Here is a 24,247-nt window from a genome sequence, read left to right on the forward strand (position 1 = left end):
AGCATACATTTCAAGGAAATCTACTGTAGCATTCTTAAGAAAAAAAACCTGAAGTAAACAAAATGTCCATTTTCTGCTTTATAGCAGGATTCTCCATTAAGATTTCACTTTTAAAAAGCAGAGAAGAAGGGCCAGCCCGACGGCCGAGTGGTTAAGTTCATGCTCTCCACTTCGGAGGCCCAGGGTTTCATGGGTTCGGATCCTGGGCACGGACCTAGCACAGTTCATCAAGCCGTGCTGAGGCAGCATCCCGCATTGAAGAACCAGAAGGACCTACAACTAGAATATACAACTATGACTGGGGGACTTTAGGGAGAAGAAGGGAAAAAGAGAAAGAAGATTGGCAACAGATGTGAGCTCAGGGGCAATCTTTAAAAAAAAAAGCAGAGAAGAGGAGGTTGCTATTAAAGATGTTCACAAAACACTACTCTACAAAATTTTGGTTTTGCCAATCTATTATACTTGTATATTCCACATAGATACAAAAAAGTGACATTAGAAATCAGGTATTTGTCTGAATCTAGTCAATTATTAGTTAAATATTTCAGAGAAGCCTAAAAATGCTTTCAGAGAGATCCTCCCTCTAGCTAGAGACTGACCCCTCCTGCTCCTTCAGGAGCAGGTGCCACCCAGAGGCTGCGAGCTCTCCTCCCCGTTCACCCTCCCACTCAAACCAAACCTCACGTGTGCTCACCCTGCCAGGGCCTGCTTGGCAGAGAAGCAACAGTGACAAAAGGCCAGCAGAGGAAGAGAATGGCTCACGAGAGGAAAGGAGAACACTTAGTGGTCTTCCAACTCTGCTCTCCAAACAGGATCACAATCATAAAAATAGACAGGGGCTCAAAAGTAGCTTGGCTTTTACTGCCCCACATGCTACCCCAGGAGCCTGTTGCCACCAGTATGCACAGCCCTGGGTCCCAAGCCTGCAGACCAGCAGTTTGACATGGTGATCTTTGTAAAATACATATAAGTACAGCTTTCCTGGGTGCTACTTTCAGAAAATTATCTTTACTAGTAGTTTCTAGACATTAGTCAATTATATAATTTGCATGGATCCATAGAGAAATGAGAAAAATAGAGACACTGTAGTATACTTTTTTAAAAAAAATCTCAAAATTATAACTATCTTGAAATTATATATTTCCTATTTTTTGGCACTGAAATGTTCTTTTCATATCTTGGATATAATAGAGGAGATAGACAAAATTTGTTTGTTGATGGGTTTTATACGTCCAATCTTTCTTAGCAAAATAAAAATTTGGCAACATTATGTTTCTCCAAAACTTCTTCAACATTTTTACTATTCAATGAAATACAATAATCTGGAACTGCTCTAAATAATCACTCACACAACACGTGGTTCCCTCCTTGCCAAAGACACTTAAAAATTTCCCATACATTTATTCCCCATACTTTGAATCAATAATACACAATTAATTCTGCGTCATCATATGTGTATGTACATATAATGTAGATAGATAGATAGATACACAGGTGTAAACATCTACATCTATCTATCTGTCTATCTGTGGCCTTCCTTGCTGCTCATTGCCACTTCCAAACCATTTTTCCTACTTACTTCCTCAAAAACTCCAGCTCCTTCAAGCACATATCATCAGATTATGGCACATTTAGAGCAATCTGAATTCAACTAGAATACTAGATGATATTATAAAACTACTCTGTTATTTGTGATAATGGTCTTGTGGTTTTGTAAAAGATTGTTCTCATTCATGGGAGAAGCATGCTGAAGTAAACAGGGGTGAAGTGTCATGGTATTTTCAACTTGCGTCGAAAGTACATTTTTAGCAAAAAAGTATGGGTGTGTGTAAGTATGTAAAGAGAGCGAGGGAAAGAGAAAGTAAATGTGGTAAAACATTAACAATTGCAGATTTAGGAATGGGTATATGGCTGTTCCCTGTACCATTATTTCAACTTTTCTTGAAGTTTCAACACATTCAAAATAAGAATTTCAGAGGAAAACAATGAAAACAAAACAAAATACTCAGGGATGCAAATACAAATTTTTCCTATATAAACATTAAACAAAAAAACCTGTATTAAGAGATACATAGTATCTGCTGAACTGTCTGTGGAATATTCCTGTATTTTACATTTTCTCCTCTCATTTTTTACCCTTTCTCACTCACGTCAGCTATATACAACCTCACTATTATTTCACTAACAAAATAGAAGCCATCAGAAGCAGCCCTGATGGCCTAGTGGTTAAAGTCTGGTGCAGTCTGCTTTGGCAGCCTGGGTTTGGTTCTAAGATGTGGAACCACCCCACTCGTCTGTCAGTAGCCATGCTGTGGTGGCAGCTCACATAGAAGAACTAGAAGGACCTACAACTAGAATACAACTATGTACTGGGGCTTTAGGGGGGAAAAAAGAGACAGAGAGGAAGATTAGTAACAGATGTTACCTCAGGGCGAATCTTTTCCAGCAAAAAAAAAAAAATAGAAGCCATGAGAAGAGAATCACATCCTATTCCAACTGGATCCACAGTTGCTTTCCATTCAATTACCATGAGGAACCATCAACAGCAATTCTTTCACTTAGAGAATTGATCTCATCCTCTCTCACATAATCACAGACTTTGCTTCAGAATTATCTTCTCTCAATCCCTTATACATCGTTATTTTCTCCTTCTAAGTTAGGTCCTTCTTTTTGACATCCTATTATATCCCTTATTTTTAAATATTACAAAAACACCTCTCGGGATCGCCATGTCCCTTCCAGCATCCACCCCATTTCTCTGCTCCCTTGAATAAAGAAATTTCTCAAAGTTGATTTGATTTGTTGTCCCAGTTTCTCACTTCCCATTCTCTCCGCAACACTCTCCAATGAGACTTTCTTCCTCACCACTCCACTGGAACCACTTTTTTCAAGGCCATTAAAAGCTGCGATCTTGTCAAATCTAAAGCTTGCTTTTCAGTTCTGATTGGCCCCAGCAATCCTCAGCATTGGGCACTGTGTAAGCTTTCTCCACCAGACCTCTGGGACCTCACACTCTCCTGGCCTTTCTTCTCTGGCTGACCTTTCTTTATTAGCATCCTTGTCCAGTGCTAAGTGCTAAAGAGCCCCATTTGAATGTCTAATAAACTCAAACTTAATCCTTGCAGAATGGAAATCGTCATTTCACCTCTTCCCACAAGAGCCTCTCTGCCTTGAGTCTTCACCATTTCAGTAAATAGCACCAAAATTCACACAAAGTGGAAGCTTTGCAAAAATCCTGAGCTGTGCTTGACTCTTCCCTTTTTCTCATATCACACATCCAATCCATTACTAGACTCCTATCTCTACTTTCAAAATGTAGTCCAAACCTAACATTTCTCATGACCTCTACCACCATCTCCCTAGTCCAAACACCCATCCCCTCTCTCTAAGACTGCAATAACCTCTTAAGTGTTCTCCCTGTATTCATTCTTGCCTTCCCAGAGCTAATCACAGTCATGCACCATGTAATGACATTGTGGTCAATGACAGACCCCATATACAACAGTGATCCCATAGGATTATAATGGCGCTGAAAAAATTCCTATCACCCAGTGCATCTGGAAGAAGACATTCGAGAGGTTCAACGATGACTTCAAAGGATTTGCCAAGGATGAGGAGATTTCAAAAGTCAACAAGCCTGTGGTTGAGATGGCAAACAACTTTAAGCTGGATGTGGATGAGGATGACATTGAGGTGCTCCTGGAGGTGGTTCCTGAGCAACTGACTAATGAGGAGCTGTTGGAACTGAACAGGAACACGTAGCTGAAGAAGACGCAAGGGGAAAGGAAAAAGCAAGAGAAGAAAAAGAAGAATTCCCAAGAAAACTCACAGATAAGTGTTTAGCAAAAGCTTTTACAGACTTCAACATGCTTCTTAAAAAGTTTGAAAACATGGACCCCCCAACACCAAAAGGTTTTCAATAATAGAGAGGAATGTTCATGGTGCATTAGGTGCTTACAAGCAAATCTATGATGAAAAAGAAACAAACCAAGCCAACCACCACGGATATATTTCCGAGAAGAGTGACACCTCCTCAAAAAGAGCCTCAGGCAAGTCCTTCAGGAGGTGTTCCAGAAGAAGGCACTGTTTTCATAGGAGATGACAGATCCATGCATGTTATTGATCCTGAAAACCTTCCAGTGGGACAAGATGAGGAGGTGGAAGACAGTGATATTGATGATCCTGACCCTGTGTGGGCCTAGGCTAATGTGTGTGTGTCTCTTAGTTTTTAACAAAAAAAGTTTAAAAAGTGAAAAAAAAATTTAGATTTTTAAAAATAGAAAAAAGCTTATAGAATAAGGATATAAAAAAGAAACTATTTTTGTACAGCTGTACAATGTTTGTGTTTTAAGCTGTGTTATTATGAAACAGACAAAAAGTTTAAAAAAACTAAAAGTTTATAAAGTAAAAAAGTTACAATCAGCTAAGGTTAATTTATTATTGAAGAAAAAAACATTTTTTTATAAATTTAGTGTCACCTAAGTGTACAGTGTGGACAACGTCTGCAGTAGGGCACAGCGATGTCCTGGGCCTCCACATTCGCTCACCACTCACTCACTGACTCACCCAGAGCAGCTTCCAGTCCTGCAAGCTCCATTCATGGTAAGCAGCCTATGCAGGTGTACCTTTCTTTATCTTTTATACTGTATTTTTATAGTACCTTTTCTAGGTTGAGATGTTTAGATACAAATACCAATGTGTTACAACTGCCTACGTTATTCAGTAGAGGAAATGCAGTACAGTTTGCAGCCTAGGGGTAACGGGGTACATCACACAGCCTAGGTGTGCAGCAGGCTGTACCATCTAGGTTTGTGTAAGTGCACTCTACGATGTTCGCACGACAAAATCGCCTAATGATGCATTTCTCAGAAGCATCCCTGTCGTTAAGTGACGCATGACTGCGTCCACTTGGAAGCCAGAGGGATCTTAAAAGATCTATCACATGTCATTTCCCTGCTCAAACGCTCTGCTTTCTGTGTGAAATCATACTCGAAATGAAACTCAAAATCTTTGCTTCGAAGGCCGCATACAATCCATCCTCACGTACCTTCCTATCTGAAATCTTACCATTCTCCAACCCGCTGGCTCTCTCCATCCCATTCCAGCTACAACACCTTTCTCCTTCTTTAAGGAACAGACCAAGCTCATTCTCACCGAGGAGCCAAACTGGACAATTGGTACCTCCCTTAATGAAAAAAAATGATCCATTTCTTGCCCCAAACTGCCACCCATGCTGTAGTTATCCTAGACCACTATTTTTCAAATAGAATGGACTAGAAAATCAATTTCATCAGTCAAGAGAAGCCACTATCTACCCCTTGAAAACCACAGACAGTAAAGCTGAAAAACTCACGTCCTTGCTCAGTTTCCCCAGTTGCGTTTGGTAGTCTGCTAGTTTGGTCTGCACCCAGGTTTTGATTCCAGCAACTGGACAGCTTCGAAGGTTAGCCTCTATTTCTTTCATGTCTTTCAGAGATGATTCAATTGTTTCCATTTCATTAACAAATGCCTGAACACAGAAAATAAGCCCCTGGTGAGTTCACTCCTGTCTAAGTGAATGCTATAATTATAGCGTATCTGCCTGTATGGAGGCAAATATTATAATAACACACTGTTGGGAGTCAGGACTTTTAACTACTTAAGAAATGTTCTGTGTTAAGAAATTCATTTCACCTGGGTGCTTCACATAGCCATGCCAAATTAGATCGGAAATACCTCACTCTCAGCAGGCACTGGTACTTTTAATTAATTTAGAGAAGCCTAATGATTTCATAAAACATAAAATGCATGAAGTATTACTGGTAAATTTCATTTGTTAAATGTTTTTCTTAAAGCCTCACCATGGGGCACAGTAAGAGCAATATACAATTGGTAATTATGACACTCAGATTGTCATTGTAACATGAAATAGCAGCTCCTGATGAACTAAAATTGCTCTTGTACTCTCTATCCGAAGTGCGATAACCATGGCCAAAAATAAAAAGATGAATAATCAGTCATTCTTTCTTTATCTATAAAGTCAAAAAAGGTTTATGATGAAAGACATTGTATCTAGGTTTATTGTCATGTCACATTCTTACAATTCTAATAAAAGCAAATAATAAAGAAGAAGAAAATGTTATTTATCACAGTAGGTTCTCTAGATCAGCAGAACTCACAGAGCACTGATCGAGCTGTCTTTGTAGCTCTTCCGCGTCTCCTTGGACAGCCTGCTCTTTCATTAGGGAGTCTTTCACACCGTCCACCCACTTCTCAATGACTTGTGAATCAGCCTAAATCGAACACAATACCAAAGAGGGATATTACTCAGTGACATTCAACCTACTGCATCTCGGCATCTATTGCTACTGGAAGAAAGGCAACTTTTCAAAACTTTGATAGCATCATTTTCATTTATTTTATTTCTTCTTATAAATCTTCCAACTTTGAAAATAATTATTTTTTTTATTCTTGACTAAAATTCTCATAAGATGACAACTTGATGATCATTCTAAAAATTTCAAAACGCTCTCCAGGGAACCAAGCTATTTTGCTGAAATGTGAACAATATTCATGATTAAAAATTCAAATTACAGGAAGAAATGCTTTTCTAGGTAGAATCAGTTCAAGAATCCTTTGTTCTCATATAATTTAGAACAAATTTTCTCCTAAAGGTAGCTACTCAAAGCAGGGATAAATAAATAAATAGCATAGTGGAGGGAATACAAAAGATTGTTCTTGGCTCAGCTATTGGATGCCCTGTCGTCTGAGCACCCACCAATCTGCTGCCCAGCTCCATTCTTTCACCAACATTTACTAAGTATGCACGGTAACCCAGTTACCATATATGGTGCTGAGGGTTCAAAAAATAAATGAGAAAGGAAATATTTTGCAGAGAGAAAGAGACTTCAGAGAGGCAGGAACACTGGAAGTGGGCCTTAAAGAAATGCAAATAATTAGACCCAACTTGAGCTCCAATACTGGAGTAGCATGATGGTCATTTCCTTCCAAGGTCTCCCACTCCACCACTGGTCAGTCTGACATGTTAATTTCCCTTGTATTGAGCTAAATTTGTTTCCTTGTACCTTCTGCAATTCTTTGCTCCTCGTTCGCCCCTAGGAATGGAGATAAATTTACTATCCTGTTCAAAAAAGCCCTTCAGATTTGAAGGCAGCCACCATATCTTCTTTTAATCCTCTATGAGTCAAGCATTCTCAACTCCTTCCATAACGTCTCTAGGACACGATGTCCAGACACTGCATTCATAACTCTGATCAACATGCTCTGGGAACTACCTCAATTTTTAATATGCTTAAAATATGCCACACAGAACCAACTCTTCTTATCCTTATAAGGTTGGAATGAATGACAAAGATGGAACCTAACCGGTACTTCACTTATGAATATTACACGCCTAAAATTCCATCTAAAATAGTTTACATTTATTTTTCTTATTGTAGGGGTGTTTTTTGTTTCTTTTGTTCTTTTTATTATTATTCTTTAATATTTAATTTAATATTACTTATTAAATTAATATTTATTTAATATTTATTTAATATTATTATTAAATATTATTTATTTTAATATTTATTTAATATTATTATTATTTTATTATTATTATTATTAATATTATTCACAATATTATAGTTAGCTAAAATTCCAATACTCCCATAACTACCTCAAAATTACATTTCCACTATCCCATATTGCTTAATTGACTTCTGTAATAAATTCAGAACTTGATATTTATGAATAGCAAATTTTGCCTTATCATGTTAACAATAATAGTTAACAATATAACAGCAACAAGCCAACAAAACAACTCACATTTTTAGTCTTTGCACTTTCAGAACAGCTCTTCCTCCCAGCTCTCTCTTATCTGCAAATCTGACAGTGAGGTATCTTTTTTTCTAGTGCGATTTTTTCTGTTGAGTTTTGGGTTTTTTCCAGGTGAAAAATAAGGCCAAGGACAGTGTCTACTTGCACATTCCCCCATGAGTACACCATGTCATTCATTAATCAACAAACTTTCAGGTTAGTTTTCAAAATATGGGAATCTATATGATACTAGCATCTAACTAGCTTTCCATGTCCTTCTTACAAGGTTAAAAGAGAGTTTCAGAAATATTTTACTGAAATCAAGACTTGGCCAAAATTGACAGTTTGTGAGGATTATTTGAACTAAATGAGTGTACGTGAAATGTGAGACTATGAATCTGTATATCTAATAATCTAGTATCTCTCCTCCAAAAAATAAATAAAAGAAAGCAGTACTTAAAACAAATGAGTCTGGGCAAGGCTTATGAGTGGTAGTCCTGGTGACTCCCGGTGACCACCACATTCCTTCCTAAGCACATCTAAGATCTCTGGTCGGTCACTTTTCTACAGCTCTGCCAGGAACTGACATCAAGCTTACTTTAGGTCTTGAGCTTCTAAAAAAAAATGTTCCCCCTTAATTAGGACATTCACCCGTCCCCATTTTTCTGGTAATTTCCACAAGATGCGTCACGTGACTTTGAAATCATGGGTAAAAATCCCATGTTCCTTAGGATGTAGATTTAGGCATTCAGAGGATCTGTGCAGTTTTTCCATCTAACTCATAATTCAGGCTCTAATGCACTCTCAGTAATGATGTTCCACCCTTTCTAGTTCGCAGGGCCACTCTCGGATGAAGATGGGAAATAAAAAGTGCTTATATGGCTAGGGCTTTCTGCTTCCTCTGTTAATATCATACCACCCTGCGCAGGCACTTCCTCACCTGCCACGCCAAGCACAGCTTTGAGAGTCCTTTCCGCCACACTGTACACTCCTCCAGCTTCCTTTCCCTCTGCCCTTTAGCCTGTCTGTCACTGTTCTCAGAGGCCCATGCTACCCTCATGTACTGTCAACATGACACGTCTCCTCTTCTGTGTTTGCTCCAGCATTCTAAGATCTTATCATAGAATACTGCTTACGAAGACATGCTCGCATGGGGCATGCAAAAGATAAAGTGCAAAAAGAGAAAAGTAGCAATGCATCTATGGAGTTCATGATACACTTTTTTTAACTGTCCATTTAACTTGCTGCCACCTCCTGCACTGCTAATCTACGTCCTGAACCTTTTAAGAATTCAAGGCAGCGTTACTGTTGTATATCTGGGCAACTCATTAAATCCAGTTTTTTAATAAAAAAGCTGATGGTCTCCAGGGCCAAGGATTTTTGACATTTCTATGGAAGCATTATATTCCAAGGAAGTTTTAATCATAATCAGCCATGACTGAAGCAGGAGGCCTCAACGATCCCCGTCATTGGCACAGGAGACCAAGGTTCACCATCAACCCCTTCCTCCCTCCCTCTCTGAGACACACACAGACCTACGTGAGCACACCCAATGCACACGCACCTGTTCCTTCTCTGTCTTACACTTTAACAGGAGAAAAAAGAAAGAGGAAAGCAAGAGACGCAGACAAGCCAAGTAGAAAAACTGATCACGCCAACAGGAACAAAAAGAACAGACAGGAATCTGAACAGCTGTTTTCACTACTAAAGATCCTGCATGTAATCCTGACTGTGCTGAGTGCTAAGAGAGGCAGTGTGCCCATGAAAAGAAAGACGAAGGTCTGAATACCAAGCTCTGCATCTTACCAGCCACGAGGCCTTGAGAAACGAATTCCTCTTCTTTGAGCCTCAGTAGCTCATCTATAAAATAGGAATAATAACGACTACTTTGACTGGTTGTTCTGAAAATCAGAGACAATGTTTGGACAGGGCCTGGTACAGAGCAGGCATGCAATAAACGGTGGCTATTATTACTAAGATCTACAAAATCAGGTGTTTTACCACCAAGATTAAGCCCATAAAAAGTTACCACTTTTGAGTCCTAGTGTTTATTCCCATCAGAGACTTCGCAGGAATGAGCAGCCAGGGTAAGCACATGTCTGCATAAGAGTCAACTTAACGCTTTTAATTGCTGCCAACATTAATGCTTGTTCCATCATACAACTGTTTAAAAGTAACTGAGAGAGCTACTGCTTATGTATTTCTGACTAGACTTGGCTGAATCCGGCTCAGCAGAAGAAAGCCAGGCAAACGAGGGAGGGCCCAAACTTTAGAAATGCCTGGCAGCAGATTCACATGGCATCCTCACTCTGTGGGAAGGGCCATAGGTCACTAAGATCAAGACCAGCTACCACTTGTGTACAAGTAAGTGTGCGAGATGGGAGGTCTGCTCTGCACCCCCTCTTTCCGGGAAGGAAAATATTGTCTCAATCCACAGGGAGCAGATGTTTCCTGTGCTTTTTAGAAATATCAAAAGTCTGCTCATGTTTAAGTCAATCATACTGCAAAGAGGTTACAAAGAAAGTGAAAGTGTTTCTCTGTCCATTTAAAAATCACTCAGCTGATGCACTTAAGAGTTTCTAATGTATAATAATGAGTGTTTAATTTTTTCTCCACCTCCATCCACTTGCAGAATAACTATGTATATTCAGACTGGGTAATTTCTACTATTCTACCTTTTTTTTGGGGGGGGGGGCCTCAGTTCTTTTAAAGCAATGTAAAAAAAATTTAAAATACTAGTAAATTTCTAAAATAAATGGCTGTCATTATTTCACATGCAAAAGAAAAAAAGACTTGTAAGTACTAAGCCAGGGTAGCCATTTCTCATTCTGGTTTATACTCACAAATTCTCAAATATAAAATGACTAATATGGTAGTTTTGAAAACCAAAGTATCAAATATTCTAGTTCGGAAGGGCCAAAATTCTACACTGACCATCACTGCTCAAAAGCACTGATCTGTAAGCAGTTTGGATGGGCAACACCTGCTGCTGGGTCAGGAAAAGGAATGCAGGGTCATTAAAACAATTCCTTAACTCTGTCACACCCCATGTCCCAGCCCAGCCCCTGAGCGAGGGATGCAGGAACTCTGAAGCTTGGTACTCTAGATTTAAGACAATAAGATTTCAAGGTACATAACTGCCTCCCAAGAGTTTGTTTACAGCTAAATTCTCAGCATTTTATTTTGCTCTTCTTCCATCTATTGGAACGTCCACAGCTTTTTAAGCAGCCAATTTCTAACCCAAGACATAGGCAAAAAGATCGTGAAACCAGAACCAGAAAAATAATTTACGGTAATAAGGTTTCTATTTTGTTTGGTTTTATAATATTCACTAACCTCAAAAAGACTCTTTAAAAAGTGTTTCTTCATTTAGTAGGGAAGACCAGCAATAACATTGCTATGACATTTATTTATCTGAAACTAACAGAGTTCTTAAATCTAAAGTTTAGAATGCATCAATATTCCCTTTAGTAAAGTAAATGCATTCAAACTAAGAAATAAAAACCCTCACGAGATATTTATGTCGATTATATGTTACCTAGGAAGAGTTAAATCGGCCATACTGCATATCACTCTTAGAAAGTATTTACCATTGCGTTTTTACCCTAAAAGCTGTCCAAATTTCAAAGCCTGGTCCTGTGGGTCTCAGCTCTGGGTCAGAGCACATCGGTTTAGTGGGTGTCTTTGCCTGTTCAGCGATGGAAAGAACGGGTGTGACCACACAGGTGTCCTGCCGTTTAGGATAACCATGCATTTAGACTTTAGAGATATAACTTCACTGGAGACGTCCACATGGGGAAAGATGTCTGAAGGCATCTACGAAGCCATTACATTCGCATCCGCTTACCTGCTGTATGCCAGACAGGTTCCTATCCTCCAAGAGCTCATGCCTGAGGGAGGAGAGCGACACATAACAAACACTGGGCTGAGATGGGGCTATTGTGAAGCTGCCAACAATGCGCAGTGGAATTACAGAGGCGGGACTAATGAGCTCTGGGTGTGGCAGTGAGCAAGACTGAAGACTGCGTGTAGAAGCAGCTTATTCTCTAAGGATGACGGAGAAGAGGAGGATGCGAATTCCTGGCAAGTAGGTGACATTTCCGAAGAAAGGCGATAGTCCAGCGTGGTCTCTGAGACCGGTCACACTGTCTCCTCACCCTCGCAGCTCACAGGCAAGGATGCAGGCAGGGCTTCCGGGCGAGAAAGGGGCAGGAGAGATGAGATGTGTGTGAAAGCACTTTGTAGCACCACGGCAAAGACAGACGAATCCTTTCCAGAAGTATAACTCCCGCGTCAGTGTGGAAGATGAATGCACAGGGAAGAGATTGGCAGCAGGCGTCAGGTTTAATGGGGTAACGGGATGGTCGGGGCAAGAGATCACATGAGAGTCTGAACACAGCAGCAAGGGGCTGGAGGAGGGGTCCGAGGCGGCAGGAGCAGTGGTGAATATAAGACAGAGTTTTATGTGGGCCTTGGGGACGGTTTCATGATTTTGCAGTTACATCACAATGCGGGAGATGCTGAACAGCAGAAATGAAATAACAGGAAACACCCTGCAGCCCCTGAATCCAAAGGTTACTGTGGGGATAAGCAGCCTCTTAGGATTTCATAATATTTAATGCCCATAATTCATATGAAAATCATGTCACTAAAGTCAATAATGAAAAAATTACCTTTTTCACGTATTTTTAAATGTTTTGCTGCCTGGAAGGAGTGGGAGGACTTTCCATGAGGTAGTTCTAAAAGCACCAATTAACGTTTTAATTCTTAAGTACAGGAATTGAGGCCATGACTTTGGCACGGAATAGATAAAAAAAGAGAAAATGAAGAATGTATTTGAGCATGACACTGTGACTAAGGGTTTGCACGCCTAATCTCTACCTCTACAAAAGGAGCCGGAATGTAGATAAAGACAATGCAAGCACAAGAGGAAATTACTATTTGCCAACATGCAACAGAAAATTAAAATTTGCACACAAACAAGTAACAAGATCATCTTATAAGTACTGTAGGAAGGTAGGAGAAAAGTAAGCACATAACTATGAAAATACTTTCAAAGTTTAAATGTGCTGTGTCCATGAAAGGCATTATTATTATTTTGAGCAACGGGATTCATACTTCAAGCTCATGCATTTGCCTATAATCTATTTAAATGTCCCTCATGGAGTTTCCATATCATTTGTTTCTATTAGTTCGAAAAAGTGATTAGAATTAATAATCTTCATGAACTTTTCTTTTTTACTTTGAATACGTTACTCCAGCCAGGCTCACTGCTAATGTTAGCTGCCTCCAGGAAAGGAAATGGCATTGAGGAAGGAAGGGAACTTGAAATGTTCACTCTAAATAAGCCTCATTACCCAACTTCTTCACAAGGAGTGAACAATATTGCCAACAATCTTAAAATTAGGGCACAAAAAGTAAATTAAAAACAACTGGACATTACAAATTTGCTACTGTAATAGAAAAAAATCTAAATATCCAGACGCACATGTTTGATGTGGGGTATTTTTAATGGAAATAAACTTGGCCTGCACTCCAACTGGCCACTCTAAGCGTGTGGATTTGCAACATTAGTAACAACCACCCAGGAGAGCCTAAGGCGGATTACCAGAACCACAGGACTCTCTTTTGTGTTTTACAGGAATATTTATTCTCTTTAAATTCCATATTAAAATATTGCCACACATTTAGCTAACCATAAAACACACTTTTAAAAGTCAAAAGAAGATGAACCTTTGGGTTCATCTTCACCCATAAATTTCCCTAACTACATCTCACATTTGAATTTGAAAACAAAGCTATGATCCTTTGAAAAGATGGGAAATAAGGCAGCACTGCTCAACTTTGGCTCCACTGACCTGTGGGCCCAGACCATTCTTTTGTGTAGGGGCTGCTCTGTGTTTCAGCTGTAACCTTGGCCTCTACCCACTAGAAGCCAACAGCACCATCCCTTCCCCATAGTTGTAACAACCAAAGATGTCTCCAAACGTTACAAGCATCCTCTGGGGGCAAAACTGCTCCTGACTGAGAACCACCAATAATGCAAGGATTGGACCACAACCAAAAACCTTAGAATCACGGATCGGGGTAATTCTGGTTTTTAAAGTCAAAAAGAATTACAACTGATGACAGACAAGGAAAGGTGTACTCACTCACAAAGTGAAATGAGTCAAAAATACTAAGCTACACGTAACACACTCCTCTTCAAAATTAATGGTTTATTCTAATGAGAGCTCAGTCTAGAACGTCAGCTTACGCTCAGAGAAAACTACCTCCTTCCACTACAACTATATGGGCGTGCGCACGTGCACGGGCACACACACACACACACACACACGTGCACACAACCCCCTCCATCTTTATTCTCCTGCTGGTCACTCAGTAGAACATTCCTTTGGTTCCTGGGTCAAAGAGCTTCCCTCCCCGTTCAGTGGGCATCACTCTTGTCTCATCTTGTGGAGCCCTGCACGCTGGTCTGTACAGCCCACCAGCCTCTCTTCTACCACATGTTCTCTGGTTTTGAATTTTAAAACATCATTTTCATAAATCTTGTCTTCATTTTGGTAGAAACATCCTTTACACAAATATTAAGTGTCAGGCACTGTTCTAGGAGTATATCTTGGGATACAGCAGTGGAGAATTAAAAAAAAAACAAAACACAAAGGATCAAGGTAGGGAGGCCTCGGGAGGACAGGGAAGAGAGCATGACTGGCTTGTTCTTCTTCCAGACCTTTCCTGTCAGACAACCAGGTGATCTGGAAACCCCACTTCTCCATCTCCCGCACCAGTAAAATGCTCAAACCCCAACTGTCTTATCTGACGTTGACTTTGACCACCCTCTCTTCACATCTTCACATCTGTGCTCCTCTGGGACGTTATCACTGCCTCATCTGTCAGCATTTTCAGATGTAGCAAAGGATCCAGCTTCTGCATTTGCATGTCCCCCAAATTACCTGCTTTCCAAATCTGGCACCATCTGTCGACAGTCTGGTTCAGATTTTTGACTCCAAATACCTCAAATCCTAACAAGCCTGCTTCAAGGACTCGGCTCTCAAGGACGTGGGCAACTTCTCCCTCTCTAACCTGGTCAGCACTGGAATCTAACCACCAGTCCGTATTTCACGCAGCCTCCTGACCCCTGAAATATTATTTTGACCATTTTTAAGTAATTTTCCCTTACCTTCCTTATCTCCAAGGTCCAGTTTACCTCCACCAAGAAGCATTTTTGCAAAACAAAAGGAAATCAATGCGCTCTTGTCTTTGGTAAGAAAGTTATAAAATCCAACTTAAGTACAAAATAACTGTGGGACTAAAAAGAATGCAAAATACCCAAATAATAGACATTTGAGTCTTAGATGATAATTACTATTTTACCCTGTAATAAACTTAAACTCCTAATGGCCTCTGGATTTACCTCAAAAGTTCTGAGTTTGGGGGTAATTTCTTCAAGTAAATGCAGATCTTTGGAAATCTTGACCTTTAGTTTATTCCATTTTCCTTGAACATCATCAAATTCTTGCTTATACATTTTTTCGACATCTGGAGAAACGTTTTTCTCCAAAGCCTTTGTTTCTTCTGCAAGTTTACATAATATAGGTTTTTGATTCTCAAGGATTTCATCAAGGGCCTGGAAAAAATTTTAAAAGATTAAAAATGCACACAATAGTTCTTACAGATGTAATAATATGGGCTATAAATAGTAAAAAGTCACTTTTTAAAAAGCATTTGATAAAAAAAAGAAATATGAAAAAAATAAGCATAATCAAAACAGTTAAAGCTTTCCCTTTGTGAGTTGTGTGTGGCCCAGACACAATATATCCTCTACACTAGAAAGCACGGGAACAGCACACCCAGTGAGGGACAGGAATGTGGTGCTCAAGCATTGATCTGTTTTATCTGATAAACTCGTGCAGAGCCATATATCCTAAATGACCAAGGAAGCATTTTTATTCAACAGAGAAAAGGAACAACACATTAATTCAATTGACATTCTTTTTTTTTTCCTGAGGAAGGTTAGCCCTGAGCTAACATCTGTGCCAGTCTTCCTCCACTGTATATGTGGGTTGTCACCACAGCACGGCTGACAAGTGGTGTAGGTCCATGCCCGGGATCTCAACCCACAAACCTGGGGCACTGAAGCAGAACACACCAAACTTAACCACTACACCATGGAGCTGGCCCTCAATTGATATTCTTCATTTTACTAAAGATATTTTAGCAGACTATTAACAGGTTGAGAATTTCAAGGTAATTACAAAAGAAGGAAAAATACACTTTTAGTCTATTAAAAATATTTAATAACTATCTTTTCTTTCAGCCAAGGTCCCACATTATAGTAACTAACCTTCAAATTATAAAAAATTTTTGACCCTTTTTTGGTGAGGAAGATTGGCCTTGAGCTAACACCTGTGCCAATCTTTCTCTATTTTTTGTATGTGAGATGCCACCACAGCATGTTTTGATGAGCAGTGTATATAGGCCCACACCCAGGATCCAAATACAGGAACCCTGGGCTGCCAAAGCAGAGCACATGAACCTAACCACTACGCCACAAGGCCGGCCCCAATTTTGACCAAAAATGACTAGTATTTTTTAAATAGCTGAAAAAATATTTCAAACTATGTGATATGACATACTAGAAATGAGTCTAGACTTCTAAGACCTAAAATAGATATTACCTTTTTTTCTTGCAGGGCCTTCTCCACCTTTGCAAGATCATTCAAGACATTCAAAGACGTCTGGGCTTTATTTTCTGAATCATTTAGCATATCTTTCAGTGTTTTCAACATTTCCAAATATTCACGTCCAGGTTGGCTCTTCAGTTCTGTTTATTTAAAAACAGTTACTTTCAGAAAATAATGTTAGGAAACTAATATTATTATATATACCGTCAATCTGTATATAATAAGTGAATTCTAATACATCGGAAGTTAAGCTCCACAATTAAAATTAAAAAGGGTCTCTGTTAGTTACTAAAATAAATCATTCCATCGGCATTTCTGAGAGTCAGACAGTGACTTCATTCCTGCGGATGCTGGTATTTGAAATATTAACTAATTCACTATCATTTTTCCTCATTTCATCACGATGAAATGTCCCTCAGAAGATGGAACTACAATGTTTCTTTTGTCTCATACAATCCCCTTTTCCCCAGTAGCTACACAAAGAATAAAAGAAAACCAAGATGCCCTCAACCAGCCTTCCTCCAAGCTGACACGCATACAGAGTGGTGGACATTACAGAGAACGCCGCAGCCAGGCCGCCGAGGTACGAGAGCAATAAGGACGGCAGAAGCCCGCTGGAGTGACGCCTGCCTCGGCCACTGACAGAGAAATCACAGAGAAGCAAGACTTGTGTGGAAAGGAAGGAGGCTCATGGGGAGCACAAAGAGGCGAAACCAACCAGCAGAGAAGTTAAGAAACTGGCAGCGTTAGTCACAGCAGCCAAAGGGCGGAAACAACCCAATGCCCATCGATGAATGACTGGATAAACAAAATGTGGTATATACATACAATGGGATATTATTCAACCTTAAAGAGGAAGGAAATTCTGACACCTGCCACCTACATGGATGAACTTTGAGGATGTTATACTAAGGGAAACAAGCCAGACGCAAAAAAACACACACTGTATGAGTCCACTTAAATGAGGTACTTAGAACAATCAAACTCATAGAAACAGAAAGTAGAACGGGGGGTGCAGGGGCTGGAGGGGGAGGGAACGGGGAGCTGTTGTTTGCTGGGTACAGAGTTTCAGTTTTACAAGATGAAAAGTTCCGGAGATTGGTTGCACAATAATGTGAATATATTTAACATTATGAATTCTACACTTAAAAATGGTTACAGTGGTAAATTTTACGTTATGTGTATTTTACCACAATTAGAAACAAAAAAATAAATTTAAAAAATTTTCTAAAGTTAAGAAACTAAACATAGAATTGCCTATTGATCTTCGTCAAAAATAAACGCCTATTTTGCAGCATTAAATTGAAAAAGAGGTACTCTCAAACGTTTCACGTTCTGGGTTAACGGAATTCAGGAAGCAAAGAGCATGGTGCCCGAATCTCTTTCCAGAAGAAAGAAACACGACACATTTGCTAAGCACACGCACACACTGATTCTTACCAGTCTACACCGTGTACAACGGCTACAAGGAAGGGTGTGGTTACATGTACAGCTTTTTAGCATGCACTACCCATTACATTACATAAACCAACGTAATTCCAGACTTAAACAATAGCCACGGAGAAAAAATATAACATATGAGGGATGATCTCTCAAACCTTTACAGCTAAGTTTCCAGGACCAGGTTTATCCCAAAAGTAAAAACTCTAGAAAACTTTTTAGACTTTGAAAGAACTTGATTTCTTTTAAAAGAGGAGACAGTATTGCTAAAACTTGAACCATTCTGAAGAAACAGAAGTAAGCAATCATTCATTTTAGCCTGACTCGTAATGATATTAGCTCCTTCAATGAAAAGGAGAAACAGCACCCTTAAAACAACTCTTTAAAAATCATTATGTGCAGGCCGGCCCGGTGGCACAGCAGTTAAGTTTGCACGTTCCACTTCGACAGCCCCAGGTTTGCCGGTTCAGAGCCTGAGTGTGGACCTACACTCCGCTTATCAAGCTGTTCTGTGGTAGGCGTCTCACATATAAAGTAGAGGAAGATGGGCATGGATGTTAGCTCGGGGCCAGTCTTCCTCAGCAAAAAGAGGAGGCCTGGTGGCAGATGTTAGCTCAGGGCTAATCTTGCTCAAAAAATAAAAAATAAATAAAAATAAAATTATTATGGCTATTAACATGATTTTAGAGCATGTGAAAGCTGTTTGCATTTTTACAAACAAGCATGGATCCAGGAAACAGTCTAAATATACTTTAAGACCCAGAACATTAGCAAGCACAGAAGAAAGCTGAGTGAGGCTGGTGCAAAACAAGTAAGTGCTGCTAAAGGTCTAAATATTGGAATAATTTTTAAATTAAGGCAAGATGAGAGAGGAGATTGTAAAATCACCTAGTAAGGAAACCAAGAGAATGGGTTTACCGTTCTCCAGCTGTCGCTGATGATCCTCCAAATTCTGTCGCACAGCCTGGTAGCGGCCCAGAAGGCCATCGAAGGCTTGCTGGACAAAATCCGGGGCAGAAGGCTGAGACATTAGGGCCGAGCAGCTTGCACGCACCGTTTCAATTTTGGGCTGGAGGCTGAGGACATCTGTCAGTTCCCGCTGCAGAAGAGAAAATATGATGGAATAACTTACTGAAGATGAACATCCTCACAGAAAGTTAATCGGAGCAGAATTAACGTAAAGTTCATGATACAAGCAGCATCTTCTTTAAATACAGAACTGGACACAGAATTCTTTCAAGTCCTGGATGGTGGTCTCTTTACCTGGCAGGAGTCCTTCCGCCTGGGCAAGGACCGCTGGGCGGATTCTGAAAAGGCAGCGTGTTTGACCCACTCCTCCTTTGTCCTCATGGTCTTTTCAAGCTCATCAAGCTGCTTAAAGTAAGCGCTGATATCTTCCTGGAGCTGAATCTTTCTTGCCAGATCTTCCAAATGCTGCGATATATTCTTCCATTCGGATAATACCTTCTCCAGAATATTGTCTATCTCTTCAGTGGGAAGACCTTCTGTGCAGACATGAAAAATAAGCAGACACTTCATATATTATTACAAAATCTGTTTGGGATTTGTTAGAAACATTCTAACCTATTCAAAATAATGAGGCAATGTCCTATATAAAGACCACTTCCTTAACGCTCTTTTAACACAACAACAAAAATTATACTGATGCACTTGAAAATAACTATATTTAATCTCCTGGCCAAAGTGGGAGAGAGGGAGCTTGACACAGTGCCTCAGGAGTCGTATGGCTACCACGAAATGCACCTCAGTAGCATGAGCCACTGCCTTTTCTATAGAATCTGTGTTTCCCTCCGTGGCATACTACCGCTCTGCTAGCTTCTGGTCTGAACCAGGGACATAAAATGAACTGTCTGGACTTATTTGGGGCTCTGACATCAGAAGGCAGACCCTCTGTCATCAGAACAGGACAGCTGGCTAGAAAAACTAGGAGGCAGCTTGAGTTTTTGCTGATCAAACCACAGTGTCACAGGAACTGCAAAATGAATGAGAAGATTTCCTAGTGCTGGGAGCAATCTGGGAGCAATGAGTGCAGCAAGACTAACCCAACAGCCAGCCTCAAGAAGAGTCAGCCAGTCTACTAGGCGGGCTGCATACAGACCAGCAAATACCAAAATATCAATGCAGTGGTAAGATTACCCACTTTAGAGACACATCAGGAAAAAATGCAATTATGTTTATTATTGACATCCTATAATTTTGTTTGTCTCATTTTTGAGAGGTAGAGAATGTTCATAGAAATAATAAAATTATATAAAATATTAGATTGTATCATTGTCCTTCCCTTAATACAAAATACCATCAAATCATTGAAAATTACAAGAAAAAGTGTGGGAAATCAGCAAAGGAATCTTTATCTCCCGAGGAGAACACGATGTTGCAAAGATGGGCTGAACATTTTTATTATTTGAGCACGAGGGCAGTCAAAGAATTGTGCTTCGTAAACATATGCAATCAAAATCCAGAGTAATAAGAGCTCTAAGAAAACAAAAGGCATGTAAAACAAAAGGTCACTTAGGATCCACAAATGACGCAATTTTTAAAATTTCTATAACACACTGTATCCGCTAAAAATTAGGAATGCAAACGCGACATGACATGATTTGAATATATCCTGTGTCAGTTGCTGAAGCTCACGGTCCACCATCACACAGGTAACAGAATATGAGACCCACGCAAAGCATTCACACCACAAGCCAAGTTCAACACCTGTGAATGGGGGTCATAAACAGACACATCACCATTTTCCCGGCAAACTATCTGAGCAGTGGAGAAACTAGGCTGTGTTTCTGCCAGGTTATTTCTATTCTAAGAGGCCAAAGGAATAACCTCAGCCACTTCATGTTGACGTCAGGGTAATTTATGCTAAACAAGAAAGAAAATTAAGCTGGTAAATAAAATTTTTGAGAAGGAAAATTACTGCCATTCATCTAAAAACAGATGAGAATTACACATTTCAGGTACTAGGGAAGCCGAAGAAACTTCTTCAATTTTTTTTTAATTCACGGACAATATATCACAATCCATTGGTTTGGCCCCTTCAAAACAATTCTCAAAACTTAAATCTCCCCTCCTCTAAGTTTGAGATATTCTAGGTTGAGGCAACACCAAATAATAATTACAGCACAGTTTGTATCTTAAAAAAGGAAAACCGTACATTGTCTTTTAACATAATTCTTTTGCTCCCAGAGATCCAGTTATAAATTTTCGATTTCTATAGAACACTCTACTCTTAGCTGACTAAGCAAAAGCCAAAATCAAGAGCCTATCATTTTATTAATTACCTAAAAGAAATAAAATATAACATATTCCTGCCACTTACACTCACTCAACTTGGCACATTTCAATCTATCACTATCGGAATCAAGGGAAATGTTTACAAAACATAGGACTACCATCTGATGATTCCATAGGCTTATACACGTGGCCAGCCATGACGGGCATCAGGTCATAAAACCACATCACTGAGGTGCCCAAATACTTTTTTAGTTGACGATCTCTAGGAAAATATAAGGTAACCAAGAAAACCAGGTACTAACAGCCTTGAAAGTCAAACGAAATCGATTATTTCATTTTTTAAGACATTTTTACACTATATGAGATATCACAAACCGTACTTCAAATGCGTTAGGCACAGAAGTCCTCAGACTTCACCTTCATGGGTGAGATGTTGGATGGAACTAGCCTGAGGAAACCAGTGACGTGATTGTTTGAACATCTTTTTACTGAAGAATTTGACGTGCTTTTCTAACTGAACTGAATCATTTATCTGCATCCTTACTTAAGCAGACTCTGACCAAATTATACTCTATAAAAACTTCCTCAATATTAATTATCCACATTCCAAGATTTATTTCAAATTTCTTGGGGAGAAGGTGGGGCAGAGAGAGTCACCCAACTGCGCTCTCATTTCTGATGAGCGTTTCTGGCTCTACAAGAGCAGCAGGACGAACAGCACTAACCACATGCAGTGGGGTAACTGGCAAGACCGGAAAGTTAGAACACGGATAAAGTGGGACGACAGTGGGGCAAATTTTGTAATTAAAATCACTTTTATTCTCTCACTAACAAAAGGCAGAGACTCCCCAAAAACGAGAAAATTAAACCCAGATTATACAGACACTATTCATATCAATGTCCCCATTTCCCAGTGTCCCACCCCATCCTAAAAAATTGCAATAATACGTCTTTTAAAATAAATAGAATTAGAGGCCTGTAATGAATGCATTTCTACTCCTACCAAAGCTCAAAAAAAAAAATGGTAATGCAGAAAATAAAATGTTTCCTGTGAAATTAAACAAGTGTACATTAGGTCACAAAATTCATTCCTTTATAAAATATCATATATACCCCGATGTTGCACTTGACCTTTTGCAAACAGCACTTTTACATGAATTCAGTGTCCATTGTACGTAGTTTAGGTTGTGCCTATTCACAGTCAGACTTTATCGAGCAAAAGCTATGATCAGCTAGCGAAGTCCCTTACTTTCTAGACAAAGAAGCAAACAAAGAAAAGGGCTACAGGACTCGCCCAAAGACACAAACTAGGAAAGGACAAGAGACCCCAAGGTCTCCTGTTTCCCAATTCACTGCCTTCCTCACTAACACATCACTTCTCACCGACCTCTCACAGAGGTCCTCTTCCCCATCAATCTTAGCACTCACTGTCTCTACCACACCGACTACAGGCTGACACAGAAATGAGGGTAAATTCAGGACACAGGCTCATGAAAGTGCCCCACCTTCACACCAGACAAAGTCTGGTTCCCAAGCTCCAGTGTTGATGTAGGAGTGAAGAATCCACAATTGTGACTGACATACGTTCAACACACAATTTATTACATTTATTGAAAGATCCCGCATCTCAGGGGAAATGATGGTGTCTCCACGTCTCTGGGTCTCTCCAGGCAAATACTTGAAAGAGCAATAAGCAAGCGGGCTGCCCAAACCCCATGTGACTGCAACACTCAGTAAGGGCGGATTTTGAATGAAAATACTATTTTTGAATAAAAACTATTCTATTTCTCTTTTTTTTTAAAAAAAAAAAAAAAGAAAGAAAGAAAGATGGGGCCGGCCCCGTGGCGGAGTGGTTAAGTTCACGGGCTCCACTTCGGTGGCCCGGAGTGATCATGAGTGCAGACCTGGCACCGCTTATCAGGCCATGTTGAGGGCATCCCTCATGCCACAACTAGAAGGACCCACAACTAAGATATACAACTATGTACTGGGGGTATTTGGGGAGAAAAAGCAGAAAAGGAAAAAAAAAAAAAAGATTGGCAACAGTTGTTAGCTCAGGTGCCAATCTTTTTAAAAGAAAAAAAGAAAGAAAGAAATTAAGCTGTACTAATATCTATGGATTAATAGTGGTGCATTTGTCTAATTTCTAAATAAATGGACATATATCAGACATACGTATTCTTGTGTATATATGTTTGTGTGTGTGCGCACATGTCCCCAGTACACATGCAAAATTAACTTGACATATTTTTTAAAAGGCAGAGGCCAAAACAACCCAAAGTTTTTTAAACAGTGGTTTTCTGGCGGTAGGGGAGGGTGACTGATCCATAAGTAACACCAGAGACCTTCCCGGAGAGATGTAATATGCTCTATACACAGCCACGCATCACTTGATAATGGGGTATGTTCCGAGAAGTGCGTCATTAGGCGATTTCATCATTGTGTGAACAATACAGAATGTGCTTACACAAACCTAGATGGTACAGCCCACTACACACCCAGGCTACATGGTACTAGTCTTATGGGACCACTGCCATTTATGCAGTGCGCCATTGATCAAAATGCTCCTATGTGATGCATGACTATATAATGATAAGTACGTATAGGTTTGTCACAACAGCACAGTTAGGTTTCACGTATTTCAATGTGTAAATTTTACTTTGAAAAAACTGTAAAAAAAAATCATAATCAAGGAGGTGAGGAGAGAGGAGAGGTATAGATAATTCAAGAATAGCAGAATGTCATTAATTATTGAAGTGGATAATCGGTACAAGGAGGTCCATTATACTATTCTATTTGCTTTATATATATTTACATTTTCCAGAATGCAAAGTTAAAAAATAAAAAGATTGAAGACTACTATTTTGAAGATTCTTGTCAAACTAATCTTCCTAACTCTGCCTTGGGCGTCTGTGGCTTTGGTCAAGGGGGCACTGGGGCAAGCCCCCACATGCTCCCCACCGCTGGAACAAGGAGCAGGGCTGACAGGAAAGGCCTTCCAGCGCCAGACCAAAGAAGGGACAGATGCAAAACCGCACAGCGAAGCATTAGTGTTTACCCTCTCCTGAGTC

The 24,247-nt window shown here is 39.8% G+C and overlaps 1 protein-coding gene across 33 annotated transcripts in view; it reads right to left on the reverse strand.

The window, feature by feature from the left end:
• The window catches only part of UTRN (utrophin), a 478,290-nt gene that overhangs the window by 303,348 nt on the left and 150,695 nt on the right, over positions 1-24,247 (reverse strand). For 26 of the 33 annotated variants that reach the window (XR_011434362.1, XR_011434361.1, XM_070256222.1 and 23 more), the window contains 6 exons: positions 19,185-19,426; positions 18,840-19,020; positions 16,476-16,621; positions 15,212-15,424; positions 6,159-6,272; positions 5,354-5,509 (listed from right to left, as the gene is read on the reverse strand). Coding sequence is in view for 31 of the 33 variants with exons in the window: in XM_070256222.1 (XP_070112323.1) it covers positions 5,354-5,509; positions 6,159-6,272; positions 15,212-15,424; positions 16,476-16,621; positions 18,840-19,020; positions 19,185-19,426 (1,052 nt within the window). In the remaining 2 variants the exon portion in view is untranslated. The remainder of the gene's footprint in view (positions 1-5,353; positions 5,510-6,158; positions 6,273-15,211; positions 15,425-16,475; positions 16,622-18,839; positions 19,021-19,184; positions 19,427-24,247) is intronic. The other 7 variants (XM_070256224.1, XM_070256221.1, XM_070256225.1 and 4 more) reach the window with 1 other exon arrangement.

This window comes from Equus caballus, chromosome 31 (genome assembly GCF_041296265.1).
Source record: "Equus caballus isolate H_3958 breed thoroughbred chromosome 31, TB-T2T, whole genome shotgun sequence".
Taxonomy (NCBI): domain Eukaryota; kingdom Metazoa; phylum Chordata; class Mammalia; order Perissodactyla; family Equidae; genus Equus; species Equus caballus.